The sequence below is a fragment of the Echinococcus granulosus genome (genome assembly GCF_000524195.1).
Source record: "Echinococcus granulosus chromosome Unknown EG_S00006, whole genome shotgun sequence".
Classification (NCBI taxonomy): Eukaryota; Metazoa; Platyhelminthes; class Cestoda; order Cyclophyllidea; family Taeniidae; genus Echinococcus; species Echinococcus granulosus.
Window position 1 is genome coordinate 1097048 of NW_020170386.1, and position 17112 is coordinate 1114159.

The window sequence follows — 17112 nt, forward strand, 5'->3', positions numbered from 1 at the left end:
CGCTTTCGTATCGTGCTCCATCAAAGTACTCGAAGTTACTTCAAGTATATGCGTTTTTAGAACAAATTTTAACAAATTGGACGCAGTGCGAGATGTGTGGTTTCGTGGGTTTTGAATGTGCCTTCACCTAAGAGGGCTAGGGGATGGTGTCGGGGGTTAGTAGTCTTATAATATATTACATTGCTTTTGTTTTCCCCATGACACGAATGGACCTTTGTCATGTGGGAGTTTTAGGCTTAAGGTGTACGAATATCATTTGGATGATAGTCTTGGATCTTGTTGACAGCGGAGGTGAGAAGGTACAATCCTTGGAACGCCTTTACAGCCAGTTCGCAGACAACCATACTGCTGACGATCAAAGTGAATTTGAAAACCAGTTTTGATGGTGCAGAGTGCATAAGTTTGTCAAAGTAGCCAAACGGTGGACTCAAGGTGATGGTGTTTTTTCGCTTACCTGACGTAATCGCGGCACATGTGGTTACTTTTATGCGTCCCTAGTTGAAAGTCCTACGGCTTATTTGCATATTCTGAAGGTATTTGGAAAAGTAGGTTTTATGGAATACTTCCAAGCTTTTTCATGACATACGACTTGTTCGTCATCCATTCGCTTTCGTATCTGGAAACTTCAATTAAATAGTTGTGCAAGATCACTGAAATCTCCCTCAAGCAAAGGTGGATCTCCAGGTTTAATGCCGTTGACATTTACCTTTTTTAATAAATCAGGAACTTAATAGCGGACTCGAAGTTCAGCGTTATTATTCCAAAAATGATTATCAATTGTTAACTGCATTACCAAACGGCAGAAAATTTGTTGCTCTATTCGGAATTATAGAATAATTGTATGCAATATTAATATTTTAGGCATTATTTAAAAAGAGTAACTATTGTTACAGTATTTACTGATAATACTGTCCCAGCATTCGCAGAAGCTAAGAGTGACGCGTAGGCTTTTGTTAAACAACGAAATGCCAACGAAAGCGCACGCGGGAGTCAATACCGAATCCAGCCTTGTGAAGTCACTCTATTGAGTGGCGCAGTAATGAACAGTGGTCTTCATACCTACTGCTCTCTTTGTAATAACCTGATCAGCTTTAAGAACTACCAAGACTCTGAATGCTTGCAATGCTTTCTGCAAATAGGACAGGACTGGATGATCCAACAAAGTGTAAGATGGACCGCCACCATCAGTCTTCTCGCTGTGATGGAAAAACCACCTTGTATTAATTTTTCCTACTCTGCAGATAGTTTTGAAGTATTTGATTTTTTACAATCATGGGAAGAGTCGAGGACGACACCAAGGGAATATGAAGCTCGGGAGGAGCAAGGTGTTTTTTTTGAAGCATATGCTTGCGCACCCTCAACCTCATCGCACCTTCATGGGGGGTAAAGGAACTGTTCCATTGCTTTTTGGAACGGCTTGAGCGCTGCGGTTGCACCTGCGCTTTGAGATTGACGAAGCAGCTCATTTCTCGTACCGTTTTAAATCTACCAATTTTATGAATTATGAACACGTAATTAGGTTAAGAATGCATGATAAGTGTCGCATCGGCATTCAAATACACTGATTACAGTGCAAATGGCACACAGATGTCAAAAGGCAGTGTTCCGTATCTTGGTCATTGAGCACTTACAATTGTGATGCATTGGTAGTTTGTTTAATGTTGTGTTTGATTACATGGGCACTTAAGTCTCTGCAAATTGTGCTTCTTTTGGCATGCTAGCAGCTTCAGCGCTTCTGGGAGACTCAGAGCGCTGCACAATATCTAAATGGCAAATTTGCTAAATTCAGTATATTTGGATGGAAATTCTTGTATAAATCTTTGGAGGGGTAAAGGCGAAATGCCTTTTTCCGGGAAGCGCGTTGATAACATTGCAATGCATGCTCGTTAAAATATGCCCTTTAAGTGGCAAACGGTCAAACTACAATAACCCCAAGCGGAGCTGATGCCACCGGTTCCCCGGGAGAAGACGAAAACTCATGCTCTATAGATCTCTTATGCTTTATTAAATTCCAATTCTGCAAGATAGAGATTACCTTTGAATAGCCACTCCTTTAGATACAAGAGTCTGAAACCTGAGGCGGAAAGAGGGAACAGTGAAGGATTACCTTTGAGTAGCCACTCCTTTAGATACAAGAGTCTGAAATCTGAGGCGGAAAGAGGGAACAGTGAAGGCACCACGATACACGGTCAAAATGTGTGAAGGACCATACCTCGAAAATCATGCATTATATTTTACCCAATCTACACATTTAATTTAACTGCTAATTTTTAAACTCTTCTTCCGATTGCTGCAACAGTACCTAAAATCATCTATGAGGTGTAAAAGCATTCATTTTGTGACTTTGAACGGCCCACAGCTTTCGCCGCTAGACTTTCGATGTAATCACCACTTTATTGAACGAGAGAAATCAAAATTTACCCCTTATTAATATCACCTTAATGGTCTATTGGCGTGTGACGTTCTGGAAACTGGCAGGTTGTTATTTTAATAAACCTCTAATTACTTCCGCGATTTTGAATTCATACAAAGCTTTAGACTATCGGCCTGACCTTCAACTAACGATCATTTCCAGTTTCGATTTCATTTCTAGGTCAGTCGCTCAGCTGATTGTTTGGTTTCGATTTTGCCCTCAGGTCTCTGGATTCGAAATGTCTTCGCCGGGTCCAGGAAAAAAGCGAATGGATACTGATGTCGTTAAATTGTACGTTGCTGAGGTTATCCTTGGATGTTCAAATCAGAAATTCTCAGTTATGTATTTTGTTACCTTTGTCGGTTATTGTTTTATCGCTGCGGCTTTCTGTCCCAGAATCGAAAGTAAGTATGAAGTCACTGTCCTCGGTGGGCTCAATGAACTGATGGTGAAGTTTAATGGTCCTCCTGAAAGTAATGTGCAATTTTTCCCCTAATACTTTTTCAATCATAGCACCCTATGAAGGTGGAATATGGAAAGTCCGGGTTGAGCTTCCGGAACGATATCCTTTCAAGTCACCCTCTATAGGGTTCATGAATAAAATATTTCATCCAAATATTGATGAAGCGTATGTTTAGTATTATCAAAACCTCCTGCATCCCATTACGTTTAGGTCTGGGACTGTTTGCTTGGATGTAATTAACCAGCAGTGGTCGGCTGTTTACGGTAAGGCTTCATTTTTTTATTCGTAGATCTTACTAATATTTTTGAATCTTTTCTGCCTCAACTCTTGGCCTATCCGAACCCTACGGATCCTCTAAATAGTGATGCTGCTTCACTTTTTATGTACAAGCCAATGGATTATGTTTCAAAAGTGAAAGGTTTGTTGCATTCCCAAGTCTTAAGTGCATTCCTTCACCTTTATCAATGAACGTATTTGTCTTTTATGATATTTTCTTTGGTGAAAGTTTTCCCATCTTATCATCTTGGATTCCACATTACTGTTTTATGAAACGCGTTTGATTGATTATCTTGTGTGAATATTTCGTCTTCCAGTCATTTACTTCCCGATTCTGTTCACCTCAGAGTATGTTCAGCGCTTTGCAACTGAGGAGGCTCTGAAAGCCGAGGAAGGTGGAGCAGAATCAAGTTCAGACGATGAGAGTTCAATGTCAGATTATTCCGAAGACGAGGCTCGAGATATGGAGCTCTAGCCTATCGATTATGTGGTTTCACAAGTTACTTATATTCTTTCATTTAACATGTAGACCCCTTCACCCTATTTATTTACTACTGGCTGTTGTTTCGTATTTGCATTCTCCAAGTGTACATTGACCCTTGCTTCCTCTTGCCTTTCATTCTCCCCTACCCAATAATATTTATTTCGAAGTGGCCTCGAAGGTAGTTGTTTTACCAACTTTCAGCTCACCAATGCTTCTGCTCTCCTTTTCTCAGTCTTAGAAACCCGACTCGCGTAAGTCGAGAGATGATCATGCTTACGGTCTCACAGGCGGTATTCACGAGTTCTACCTCTCATCATCGTCCACTGATCGTGAGCTTCTTGTTCACGTGCCTGGGGGGGTCGTGGTTTTTTTCTTAAGAATACTAATACATGGTCTTTAAACATTAAATGGTCGTCTGTGATGCTGTGTGCTTACGTGCTCCTCGTCACGCCGGTTTTGTTTACTGCTTTGAAAACACTGATGGGGCTGGTTTTAAAATCCTTTGATACGACTAACATCTGGTCGCTGTTGCGTGTTCAGATAGACCAAAGTGGTCGCAATGTTTGCCTTTAACTTTTAACGGCAAAAGTGGTCCGATTTCCTTCCAAAAGTGGTGAGTACATGATCTGGTAGTCTGGAATTCCAATGAATGGGTCCTTTTAGTGAAGCAGATTGATGCGTTTTCTGGATGTCTGACGCGCAAGTGCATTCATGGGGTGTGCGGTGGCTGTGAAGATGTTGATGGACAAGAAATCGGAAATATTCAGAATCGGTGATATAGCTGTATGAATTAAGGTAATACGAGCCGCCTACACGAAGTCAGTTCAATAGCTGGCACAGTGAAAATGACACTTCCCAGAAAGCTTGGTGTTTCAGATGTGATGAAAAGTTAACCTCACATTGCCTACATCGTGACCCCCTGATAAAATGGCGTCCAAACCATCTACCCAATAATTACAGAAATAAAGTTGCGTAATTTTTTGGCCGCAAATCGCTTCAGACCCATGCCTAGTAATGTATTTTAATTTGCAAAGTAGACCACTGGTTTGGTAATCCAGCAGAAACCTGCTCAATTGGTTGCACTCCTTTTTGTGCTCAGTCAGTGAATTCACTGTTGTCATTACGTGCATGATTCAATATTAAAAATATTTCCGTTTTGTTTTGTCCATGGGCCTCACAATTTTACCCTTGCAGTGAAGAAGCGATTAATGGTAGGATGCTATTTGGTTCCCGCGCGGAACATCCAGCTGCCTTGAAAATGCTCACACAAGCACCCGGGTTCGCACAGGCTGTGGCCCTTAAATATGGAGAACGGCGTGCTAGGAGCACACCAGATTAAGGCGAGGTAATGAAGTTGCCCACAAAAGAAATTGGGCACTTGTTTATTTGGAATGAAATGCTGGGCTAAATGCTTTACGTAGCATATTTCCTATAGCGTCGCGTTGTCAGCGTCCTGTGGTGACGGTGGTAGTAGTGATGGTTTAAGTTATCAACTTGCGCATATGCGTCCCGCACCCACGTCGTGTACACCTTTCCCATCTTTGCGTGCGCACATGTGAACATACTTGTTCAAACGCGAAATTGAGGGTCATGTAAACCAAATGGACTGCCGGATCACATTTGCTTTTGCTACTAATTTCAATCTCGTTGTTGGGCCTGCGACATCGTCATCTCCTCTCCGTCTACGACTACAGCGATAGCAATCAAAATGCAAAAAATGCCATACAACGTCTCTGTGATTCCCACAAAAACGTTTATTTTCCTCGCCTCAGGGTCCTAGTTTCCCATAAAATAGACCCGCATATTTAGAGGAAAGTGAATCATTGGGAGGCTGTGGACAAAGGGCCGCAATCATGTCTGCTTTGTTAACTAAATGGGGTTGATTAGATGTATCCTTATCTAGTGTACGTTTATAAGAGATTCGAATTTGAGCTTGCTGGTGGTGCTCAAATTTGCTCGGTTATAATTCTTATTTTCAATCTAAAAAAAATGAAAACATGACAGCAACATAATGTGAACGAGAGATGACGCAAACTGAAGTTCTTTTGTTTCATTTCTTACTAGTCTTTGGACTTCGAGTGAACTCCAAATCTCTTTTCGTATTGTCCCGAATTAAGAATTACCATAAACTACGTTACATACTTGCTTCACTTTTGAAAAGAGTCTAAGCTATAGGAGGGTCACTTTAGTCTTTTCATCATAGTTGCTTAGTTGCACGACTTCTCATAACTGTGAATCGACTGACATGATCGGTCATTAAGACACCAATCTACCCTATTTTATTTCGTGGAAAGTTAAAGCCTATAGACGCATTTAACTTTCCTCCAGCTTTATGAGGTTCAGAATGCCTCAGGTGTTCCAGATCCAAGCAACGTTTAACTAATTCGAAAAGTACAAGTTTTTTTTGCGCTTTGACACTTGCACAAAAGAAGTATTTTCTCCACCCCTTAAAACACTTGTCTTTGCGTGATGAGGTTAAACAGGGCACCGTCCTTCCCACTTTGTCAAAAAAACATCCTATCCCCAATTGTGTTAGCTGATGTTTCTGGCTATCCTGCAGGTGCCTTGTGAAATCAGACTCTATTTATTCGTTGATTTGTAATTATGCAGATGAATTCTTGGGTAGTGCCAAGCGTACTCCACATATTACGCACATAAGGCCTAGGGACCTCGCTTTTACGAGGTTTCAATGCAAAAAACGTTCGTTTGCTCGCATTTGGGTGAAGTAATCTCAATGAATCAAATATGACTTGTGATTCAAAGCTATTTACTGATTTTTTCTGCTTCTCAAGCTTAAACAAGATATGTAAAGAAGAATGAATTTAACTGAGGTTTGGGGCTCAAATTTCCTTTTCTGTCTGGTCATGTGTTATTTTACAAAGTATTTAAGTAAAAATTGATAGCGGTTACACAAGTACTTGCCTGACAGAGTCAGGTTCGTGCCGTGAAAAGAGGCGCGCTGCATAACGGTAAAGTTTTCTGATCTGGTTCAGAAAGGTCTGTAGCTTGAGTTGCGACATTTCGTAGAAGTGTTTCCATTCTGCAAACAAAAGAAACTGAGTTTCTGATTAAGAACACTTGACATAGCCGAAAATAAGAGTGCAAGTATATCGTAATATATTATGGGTAAGAAGGTGTGGAGCGACTTAATGAAAGTAGGCTCGAAGCAATTTAACAGAATGACAAGACAAACATTCGTGTGCTGTTTTTGCTTATCAGCACATTTTTCACCAATAAGGGTATATAAGACTATTTTTTACATTAGCCTAGATCTGCAAAGGCGCTCTTTACGACTACAATCAAGACAAAACTCAGGGGATCTGGAAATTTTATGCAATTTTTGGGCAATTAAACCGAACCATTTTGCACTACAGTTATTCAGTAACTTTATAGATGGTGAAATGTAAAGCAGGGGTTTTACGTTAGATCCGAGCAACTTAAACATGGGTTTCTTCAAGGTACTCGGCGACTGACTCAAGGGAGTCGTTACAAGTTCAAGACGGGAGGGTGGACTCGCATAATGCATTTGTTGGTACCTTAAGAAGCAGTGCTACCCATCATTCGCATTTCAAGCTGAGTCAATTTGAACAATGCTTGTTGAACGTTGCTAGCAGCAACTGCTAAGTGATTTAATTGCAGAAAATGGACATTAAAGCTGATTTTACTGTTGAAATGAGGCAACAATAATTGGAAAATAAGCTGGAGAAGACTGCACTACTAGATGCACTAACATACTCGATGCCAGATAAGCGTCGAGTTGGTTAAATGAAATATTACAAACCCAAATTATAATTCGATCTTTATGTGAGTTTGGGACATAATATCATGTCGCATTTTCTTTAATATGAAACAAAGCATATTAAGGGCCAAATGTCGTTTTAACAGATGAGATACACTTATTTGGGAGAATGTGTGCCTCAGGTCAACTATATTTCCCATCTGCACCACCTTAATAGTTCCAAAAACCGGAATACATGACATTTTGCCTGAGACATCACTTAACATCATGATAATTACATCGTTCTGCCTATAAAGTGGGCTGTTATTCTCCACTGGGTTGGAGTGACTCCACTCAAGATAAATTTTCTTTACTCGCGCTCTTTCAAGCCAGCATAAAGCGAGTTGTATCCATCGCATTAGAGCATAAATCTAATGCCATATAGCCCCAGTTGCTGGAGTTACGTACGTACATTAACCACTATACGTACATTTGCACTTGCCAAGTGCAAATTTGCACTTTTACACTACACTTGACGAACATCACAGCATGCTGCCACGGCGACTAAGTTCTCAGATCAAGATGATTGCAATAAAAGCTCAAATAAAAATGTTCCTGGTTTACGATGCGTCTTATTCCCCCTACATCATGATCCAAGTGCTAGTTATTTGTGAATCAGTGACACTCAAAAAAATATTAATGATTGTGCATGAAGTGACGTCCCTAGGAAAAAACCTAAATTTCACACCTTATTAATAGTGCCTGAATAACTGCAATGTGGCTCCTCAGCAGAATACACAGTGGATTACTAAATCTGGTGACAGTAAGAGGACAGAACTTGCTCATTGCTTTAGTTGAGAGAAGTGCGTGATGTGAAAAGTACAAGTGCGGACGTGTGCCCCCAGTGCGACCTTATCCATCCAAACATGGATTAGCGAGAGCATGCTTCTCTGAAATCGTTTAATCTGTTATAAACATAATAAATTTTGGGGTCGAATCCATTCCATTCGTGTAACAAAATAAGCAAGACGGCAACTAGGAGGCTAATGAATTACTGTCATTAAACAGTCCGTTATTCGCTTTACTTACCGTTTTAAATAGAACTGTTAAAACAATAACTACTCCACTGGACCTTAACGGCTTCAGTGAAAATTGTGCGTTACATTTCAAATAAAGGAAAGGTAAAACTTGGGAAACCTCAGTGAAGGTGAATTATGTCGCAACTAATTATTATGACACGTTTACTTCCGGATGGTAATTATTTATGCTTTAGGCAATCGTAATACATTTAGTGATCACTAAAGAGATGGACATTTTATTATCACAAAAAATATTTTTCCTTGAATCCAATTGGGAATCAAACTTTAAGATCGTTTCATCAACAAAGGGTTAGTCATCAGTGTATGCATTACAGAAATAACCCATCGGAGATTAACAGCATCTCCGACCCATGTGTTCGTGGAATATTAAGATACACGACCTCGCAGCAATCAACAAATTCTTCAATAACATTGATTACTTAAACTACACAGGCACTCAACGTGAATACATAGAACTTCTGCATGAGAGGCCGCTACCATTTCGTGGAGGGATTCCAATGCCACGTCATAAGCCGTTGTAATCTGGCACAACATGACATGAAGCAATCGAGCATTTATCTAAGGCTCCGGCTATTGCACCTGAATATTTCAAAACTGAAAAAAAACTTATCATCGAAGCATGTCAAATTAGCTTACTAAGCAAGAAGTTAAGCAGATTTGATAATCAGGAGTTACAACATTAGCGTAGAAATTGGGACACTAGTGACGACTCCGTCGCATTTATCGCCATGGCAGAATACACTATACCAACACCGGCATCAATGATATGCTTCCACCGACCGTGAGAGGTTACGATTCCGACAACCAGACCCCGGTCGTAGAGTCGGGAACGGGTAAAATCGGCTCTACACACTAAATGGATAGCACACAAAAGCAGAACGTACTGAGGGCTTTAAAAATAAAATTTGCTTCCCAGGAGGGTGGTGAACACCAAGTTCAGAAACTAATACAGCGCCTAACGGGGAACGACTCAACACAACTGAAATAAACGCAACTACTCAGAACGATTAGTACAGTAGGCATTTGGTACTTGGAGATAAATGACAGCAAGCAGGAATGGCCACCGACAACAACCCCGACCTGCACATGTAAAATGCCGGTAGAAAGTAAAAACTAAAGCAAACGCCAGCTATTACCTTACAAGACCACCTAATGTATTAGAAAAGAAATTCAGGAGCACCAAGCCTCCCTGACATTAGAAGAGAATGACCTAAACACCAAAAAAAAAGCAAGCGCACCACAAACAATTTATTAGCAAGATTACGCTTTAACATCTTTCTTTTCCTCCTTTATCGCCTTTTGAGGAGCCGACTTCGATTTTGCATTCTTCCGCCTCAAAGCAGCCCTTTGTTGGCCAATACGCGCATTGCGCTCAGAGATGGCGTTCGGATTCAGTTTGATAAGAACCTAAATGAATGAAAACAGCGAAGACAAAAGCATACCTGCATGTTCTTAAGGGGATTCTTTTTGACGTGGGAGCGTTTTCGTTGATGATCCATTCGCCTAGGACGAAGTACATTACGAATGGCACGGCACGTTAGAAGACGATTAAGATCAGTATTGGTCATCTTGGATGAAGGCAAATGGAAACCATTCTTCATGGTACTGCCAGTTTTCCAGGTGCCATACAGCTTGTCCAGTGTACGAAATGCACCTTCAGTCCAGATGGTAAAGCGCCCCATATGACCACCAGGAGCAAGTTTGAGTATATTAAGGTATTTTACGTTCAAGAGAGTAACTCCAGGAATGTTACGAAACGCCCGCGTAATTCCATCGTCCTTCTTGTACACAACAATAGGACCGCGCTTCATGATATGACGACGGTTTCGCATTTTACCACGACCCGCACGATTCCTTTTAGATTGGTAGACTTTCTGAATATCTGACCAAGCCCTAAGTTTCTTTAGTACTTTTACGGCCTCCTTTGTTTTCTTAATCTTTTCGACGTCTCCGGACACAACCAATGGAAGCTCTGGAATCTTGTCTACGCGATGTCCACGAGCCATGACCAGAGCTGGGACGCCTGTAGCGGCGATAGCTGAGCACATAGCAAAGCGTCTTTGTTGGATATTGACGCGACGATGCCAACGTCTCCAAACTTTGGTAGGAGCATACATATGACCTCCACGGCACATGTTCCCAAAAGCACCTTGACCGGAGCGATGAGTACCACCACCACGTACACGAGGAATTCGAGCAACAGCTCGACCAGTACCCCACGATTCGGCTGACGTTTGATGGCCAGCTTTGGAGCTCACAGCATATGGTTGACGCGAATTTTTACGTAAACTATCATGAACGAAGTTTAAAACATCACTACGCATCGGCGCCTTGAACACCGCTGGCATTTTGACAGTATTTTTAGTGCAATCACCAGACAAATCGTAAACATTGACCAACGGCCTGCAAACAGCCTAAAAACGAGAATAAGCAACCTCAGAACGGCTCACCATCCCAACGTGCGACGCTTCCCAAGGAGCGGCTGAAATGACCGACTGAAGTAGATTCAAACAAACAATAAAATCGTTTGCTTCTGTGGGGGAGAACTTATTATGCGTGGCAGATAAAGGCTAACTTTTATTTGTCAAACTTTTGTACTTTGGCATTTGCGGATAAGATCGATAACTTGCAAATTTGCTCAAGTGTGGTTTTCTCACATAAAAGCGATTTTGCTTATTTTTTACTAATATGTAGGTTATTTTTAATCGTTAAGCAACATAAACTAAAATTTGACTTTTAAAAAATTGTTTTTGGCCAATAAGTAGGTAACTGACCAAAGTTAACGTAGAATCTTTAAAGCATGTTTTGTAAATGTTATTGGTAGCGTCTCTCTTTTCGCAGGGGTCGTAGGAAGCCAGGCTGGTATGAGAGAGCATATACTTATAGCGTGAATGAGGACTGTCTAGTCGCAGAGCGGAAGAACACCCTGCAGAGCCTAAAGCAACTCCATAGTGAACCGCACGGCTAAGCAAAATACCACATTAGTATGGCCGCACTTTTTGAGCATCCAACTCACCGCTTTTCCCGATCAACCTCACATGTCGCTCATGGCAACGTAGTCGGTGCTATGAAATCCGCTATTAAACCATCAAACTTTAGCCATTAGATGGTCTTATTCATGAGAAGGCATTTAGTATCCAAGCTGCAAAATAATCAAAACAATTCGATTGCGAAAGAGTTTCGTCTAAGCTGTAAATCGTATTGAAGACAGAAGGAAGGGAGAAGACTGCCCCTAAAGAGGTGCCATTTAAACGAGCACTGGATATGGAATAATTTCACAGGGCTAATATTTCTCATTTATTCCTCCATACCACTTTTTCTCATTCCGGTGATGCTGAACCCACTATCGAGGTTACATTTAGTCAGCAGGGACGTGGAGGAGGTATCGTCTGTTCACTCAAATAACGTTTTTATATTAGTTACTATGGGCAGTAGCACAGAGAACTTTTTAGGTATCTCAATTCTGACATTGCTTCAATGGTTAAGAGCCCTCTTGCACAAAGCGAGATTGAGGCAATTTTCCAAAAGAGACTTATTTTCTCTCTTTCGGTTAGAAGTCTTTCCATATATGCTTCTACTTCTGCTCCTTCTGTTCTGCAGCATGAAGGAATAAGTGTAGAGACCGGAATTCATTTTAAATCAGCAAGCATTTTCAGCTGCTAAATGAACTTACTGAATAATTAAACTAATAGTTTTAATGGTGTCATGCACTACTGTAATACGATAGTGGTTTATGTCTCAGTACTAGTAAGGAGCCACTTTTGCACTTTGAATTAGCCCCCTTGAACCTCGCTGGGTGAGCTGGCCTTTTGAGCCATGCCAATAGGCCATAGACACCTTCTCTGCGCTGAATATATATTCTGCCCGAGTATTTTGCCTTCTTTCGTCTTCAGGTAGTCTCGGGACGCTACACTACATTAAAATAATGATTTAGATAAGTATCAATAGCTGGGCCGATGCTAAATAGCACTCGAAATTTACACAAATAGCTGATAAAAGCAAAAAAAGGAAATTGTATCTGGAGAGAATTACCATATAACTTTTACTGTGGCAAGTAATCTAACCGTACTCATAAAAATTCACATCAGGAAGAATCGTAAAACGAACAATACCAAATTTTAAACAAAAAGAAGAAGCATTAATGCATATTGCATTGAAGGATTGCGCTTAAATAAAACGTGGTTGCACCAGCTGCACTGTAAAATTAATTCACAAAAAATCACGCATTCGGTGACGAGATGATGCAGAGATGTCAACAAAAGGACCGGCATTGTAAATATAATGTCTGCCGAAAAATGCCCAAGGATGGCAAATGCTACAGGTGCATCTGCAGGTGAAAAGGCAAGATGTTTGGGCCATCAGACCTAATATAAACAACCGCCATCCTATAGACGACACATGGCAATCTTTGCACCTCCACCCGGACCTTCCCCATCACCCTCGAGCGTGGGTTGGGACAGTTGTTTTTGATAAATGCAAATGTAAATTCTAAGGCCTTTTGGAGGGAATCTTGCTTTATAAACACTAACGTGATAGAGGATTTGGTGCATACACCAAGCAGGTGGTGGAGAAAGACACGCTTCTGTGGAATTACGCTGCTTCCAAGGGTCAGTTAGTTGCATTACATTTGTTGATAACTGCCAATAAAGTTCGTGTCTTCTCCGTGAGGCGTGAAACCCCCTTTTGGAAGTCACTTCTTCGGCTTAACTTGACTCAATTACCAGTTACGCATAAGTTAATCACTCTAATCTGCTTTAGATTCATAGGCCATATTGAATTCACTCCTACCTCATGGCCTACACAATTTTACAAGTACAACCAGTCCAGCGTGTATCGGGTGCCATCAAGTAGATGCCTGGCCTTGGCAAAGTGCTCCACTACCAACACGGTCTCGGGCACAGCCTCAGTGCTGATGCCACTCGACTTCCCTTGTCGTCTTGTGACAGCCAAAGGGCAGGAAAAACAATTAGACGTACTGATTATTTCAGCTCTGAGTCTCACCACACATGAAATATTTATGCTTCGTTGAGCTGGGTAACAAATCATTAATGTCATTACACGCAAACGACATCTACGGAACACACACACTCAAACGAACAATTTGACGGTAAATGATTTTCTGACTGCAGCACTATTTTCTCCTTGCTGGTCTCAGTCTCAAATCATCCACCAATCTAACGAGAACCACACTGTCATGGTTACAGCTCCGGTGAATTACCTACGCAGTGTTTCGTCACGTGGACATTCCGGCGAGTGAAATGCATTAAGATCGTCATCGTGCTGTAACCCTCTAGCACGGCTTAATCCATGGCTTTGCTCACGTTGTTAATTTTACCTTCCATCGAAACCTAATAAATTGAATTTTGGATGTTTAAGCGACATCTTTCCTTTAATAATACTTCCTTAAAACATAAATGTTCTGGTTAGATTACCTGAATGCCAGTATTATTTGTGGACCTAGGTGGTAGACGCTGATTTAGATTATATATATCTGGCCAGAAAGTGCGTTTGACATCCAGTAAAGATGTCGCTTAAACCGATAGCGTAATTTCCACTATCCAACATCCAAAGCCACGAAACTAGAAACAATGGAGCACTTTGCCCTAAATTTATTGGCTTATCTTGCTCGTAAATCAAGGACTCAGCCTATTAATTATCCATTATTTATGGTTTAACGATTTGGTAAGTAGGATGCATTTTGAACAATGTCTGTGTATTTGGAAAAGGTATTTTTATATGAAGTTTTTAGCGAAACCGCACTTTTAATGGTACTCATTCGAGGGAAATGTGCAAACGAAACTGGATCAAATAACACAAGCAATACAATCCTTCGGTGGTACCCCCAAAGAATGGCTGCATTACACATTCCAAAGCACCATACGCAGACAAATGGCATGACTCACTAAAAACACTGATAATGAAAAACAGAAAGTTGAATTAGTTGCCTGCTCAACTTGCGTGTTTTCAATCTATGGGATGAGAGAAGTTGAACTTCAAAGTGTAGCTCAGGTCTCCATAAATTTCTACAGAAAAACTTTAATAGACATAGAAAGTAGAAGTGCTTGAATGCATTTTACACCAAGGAGTGGTAAACAGTTTGTGTTTGCATGTACCCAAGCGTCGGGCGTTAGAGAAGAAGGGTCACGACGGTCTTCGAACGTCTTCAACTCTCCAGTTGCCTTTTCCTCCCAGATACAGGTACACTTTTCGGTGCCATTGTGACCTAAGTAGAAATTGTGATTGCTGCAGCTTGAATCTGAACCTAACAAACTACTTAACAAAAACTATAATGTGTTTTAAGAAAAAGGAAACTTTGCACAACGCACGGCAAACTTTTAAGAAGTTTCGAACAATTGAAGTCATCGGAAGTCGGTTAATGAGAGACATTCTGGTAAAACCATTGAAAGATTTTTCCACCCATGGCGCCATTAGTTTTTTAGGGGTTGGAAAATCTTGAAACAGCAAAACTCTGACTGGTAGACTACGTCTAACGCACCTGATTTGAGAAAGAAGGGACGGATGTCCAAAGATGGCAACTTCCAAAGGATTTCCCTAGTAATCGATTTGAACAAGCAGCACCTTCTTGTACCAACAAATATTAAGTTCTGTAATGTCAATCACAAGGCTATCTTTATCCCTCTTTGTTGGCTAGTGCAGGCAACCTGCAAAATGCCCTCAAATAGCATGCATTGCTGTAAATTCACTTAACAATCTTGAAGAAAGTATAAACACACTGCTCGAGTTCGTTTAGCCTCTTAGTATGCGGGCTTACATTTCAACACCAGTGTTCATTCACCGTCAGCAATCCGCATTAGGGGTTGATGTGTAGTGCTTTATTTGATTGCAGACATGACGAATCGGGTCCAACAATCACTCTCCAATGAACATCGCTACGAATTTCAGGATGACTCAGTCTTAAATGCATTAACACCCAAAAATGTGCCCACTGAATTCATACTAACGCAGGTTTAGTGGGAATCGTGATGGGAGTTGTTGACCTTATGCGATAATCAGTGAGATCAAAGTCTTTTAAAGCACTTTTGAGTGGCAAATGACTATTTGTGGTCATTTGCGATCAAGTTGTCTGTTGTTATTTGCACAAACACTGCTAAAACCTGAAGACATGTGGACGGAAGGCAAATAATTACACTTTTGGGAAAACGTAAGCGTTTTCAACTATGCTAGAATTAACCAATGCGAGGCGATATTACCTGGAACTTTGCTTGGAAAGGAAGTCAAACATCGCATTATCGGGGAAGATAGTATGTGCTCTACAGAGTTTGCTGTTGAATATTGAATACAGAGAACAATGAAACAAAATTTGGGACCAGATGGTAGCAGCACGACCAGCAGTCCGTTGGGTGGCGAGGTTAATGTGTAAGCGACACGGGATTGTCGATAAATGCCTAGATTGGGGAAAGGGATGGGGAGCACTTTCGATACGGGTACTATCAATGCGTTTGGTGTCATTCAATTATCGCTGTACTTCAGGCATAACTTGATCAGCACAATGAAGTAGAGGCTATCAAATGGAAGGGGTATTTATTTCTGAAAAACTAGGGCCGAATGAGCAATTTCATCGCCACAAGTTCTGCGACCTAACACCTAACCTTTGGATATTTCCTTTGGTGCTGTTAACGTTTGAAGTGCTTTCTTTGTTGAAAAAGCTTCCCAAATAGAATGGTAAGCTGATTCCACTGATTTGGACGTCCAACCTTGGGAAGTTTTCCCATCAAGATTCATCTATACCGGAGGTGTTATGTGGTGTTAGAAACTTCTTTTACTATCGTTGATTAATTAATGCAGTTGTGCGCATAATTTTTGGGATTTATGCCTCTAAACTTTCCCATTTGTTACACCTGAGAGAATTCATAATGACTCCTTTGTTTCCGGGCCCAGTGCATGTAGGTTTGCGTAGTGAATTGCCCTTAATGATGTTGAACAACGAGAAATTAAACTAAAAAGGTGTGTTAAAAATTAACAATGGCTTCGACCCAACACACGTAACGGAATTGCCTAGCCATAAAATGCACAACCTTCATTATAGACAATACATCTATGTATCGTCGACCACAGGGAGTAGTATGGCTATCTTGGCAAAATGCAGACTTCGTTTGAAAGCTGTGTATGGGAAGATTTCGAAAATGACCACTTAAACATAGGCAAATAAATAGGTTTCATTGGATCAGTTGCAATGTACTGAGGGTATGTCCACCACCGGCGCCAACAATGCACTTCAGGCGACTCACTATTTCACACTGTCATACGAAAGTTGCACATATTGAGGAGGCAAGACTACCAATGCACTCCGGTTCACAGGTCAACTACCAATCCTTTGCAAATAGTTGGCATAATCCCCCGAACTAACTAGTTACTGCCAAAGCAATGCTTTGTCTCATAGTTTGGGAATAAAGTGAGGTAATCGCCCAGGAATTCACAGATAAGGAAGCAAATAATATAATGTCTTGTTAATAGTAAACGTTAGTGTAGGAAGTACACTAGAAAGTCGGGTAATTTGATATGTTAAAATAGGTATGCAGCAAAAAGCTGGCCAGTTAAGAAGAAATGTAAAAGGTGCCAAAAGTTTCCCTCCTCTTTCGCAGCTACTTTGAAGTAGAGAAGGTGTGGCTGGCGAACCCGATGCGCAATAGGGTATTC

The 17112-nt window shown here is 40.9% G+C and overlaps 2 protein-coding genes across 2 annotated transcripts; one reads left to right on the forward strand and one right to left on the reverse strand. All coding sequences in view use genetic code 11, as the record gives it.

The window, feature by feature from the left end:
• Nucleotides 1-2651: 2651 nt before the first annotated feature.
• On the forward strand, nt 2652-3627 carry EGR_01623 (Ubiquitin-conjugating enzyme E2 H; the record flags this gene model as incomplete). Its single annotated transcript, XM_024490872.1, has 6 exons — nt 2652-2704; nt 2810-2886; nt 2927-3041; nt 3087-3139; nt 3166-3294; nt 3500-3627. The coding sequence occupies 6 exons, from the start codon at nt 2652-2654 to the stop codon at nt 3625-3627; spliced, it is 555 nt and encodes a 184-aa protein (XP_024354737.1).
• A 6087-nt stretch (nt 3628-9714) lies between these two features.
• Nucleotides 9715-10802, reverse strand: EGR_01624 (60S ribosomal protein L4; the record flags this gene model as incomplete). The annotated part of the gene is made up of 2 exons (XM_024490873.1): nt 9715-9861; nt 9897-10802. 2 exons carry the CDS (start codon nt 10800-10802, stop codon nt 9715-9717), a joined length of 1053 nt encoding a protein of 350 aa, XP_024354738.1.
• Nucleotides 10803-17112: the final 6310 nt, after the last annotated feature.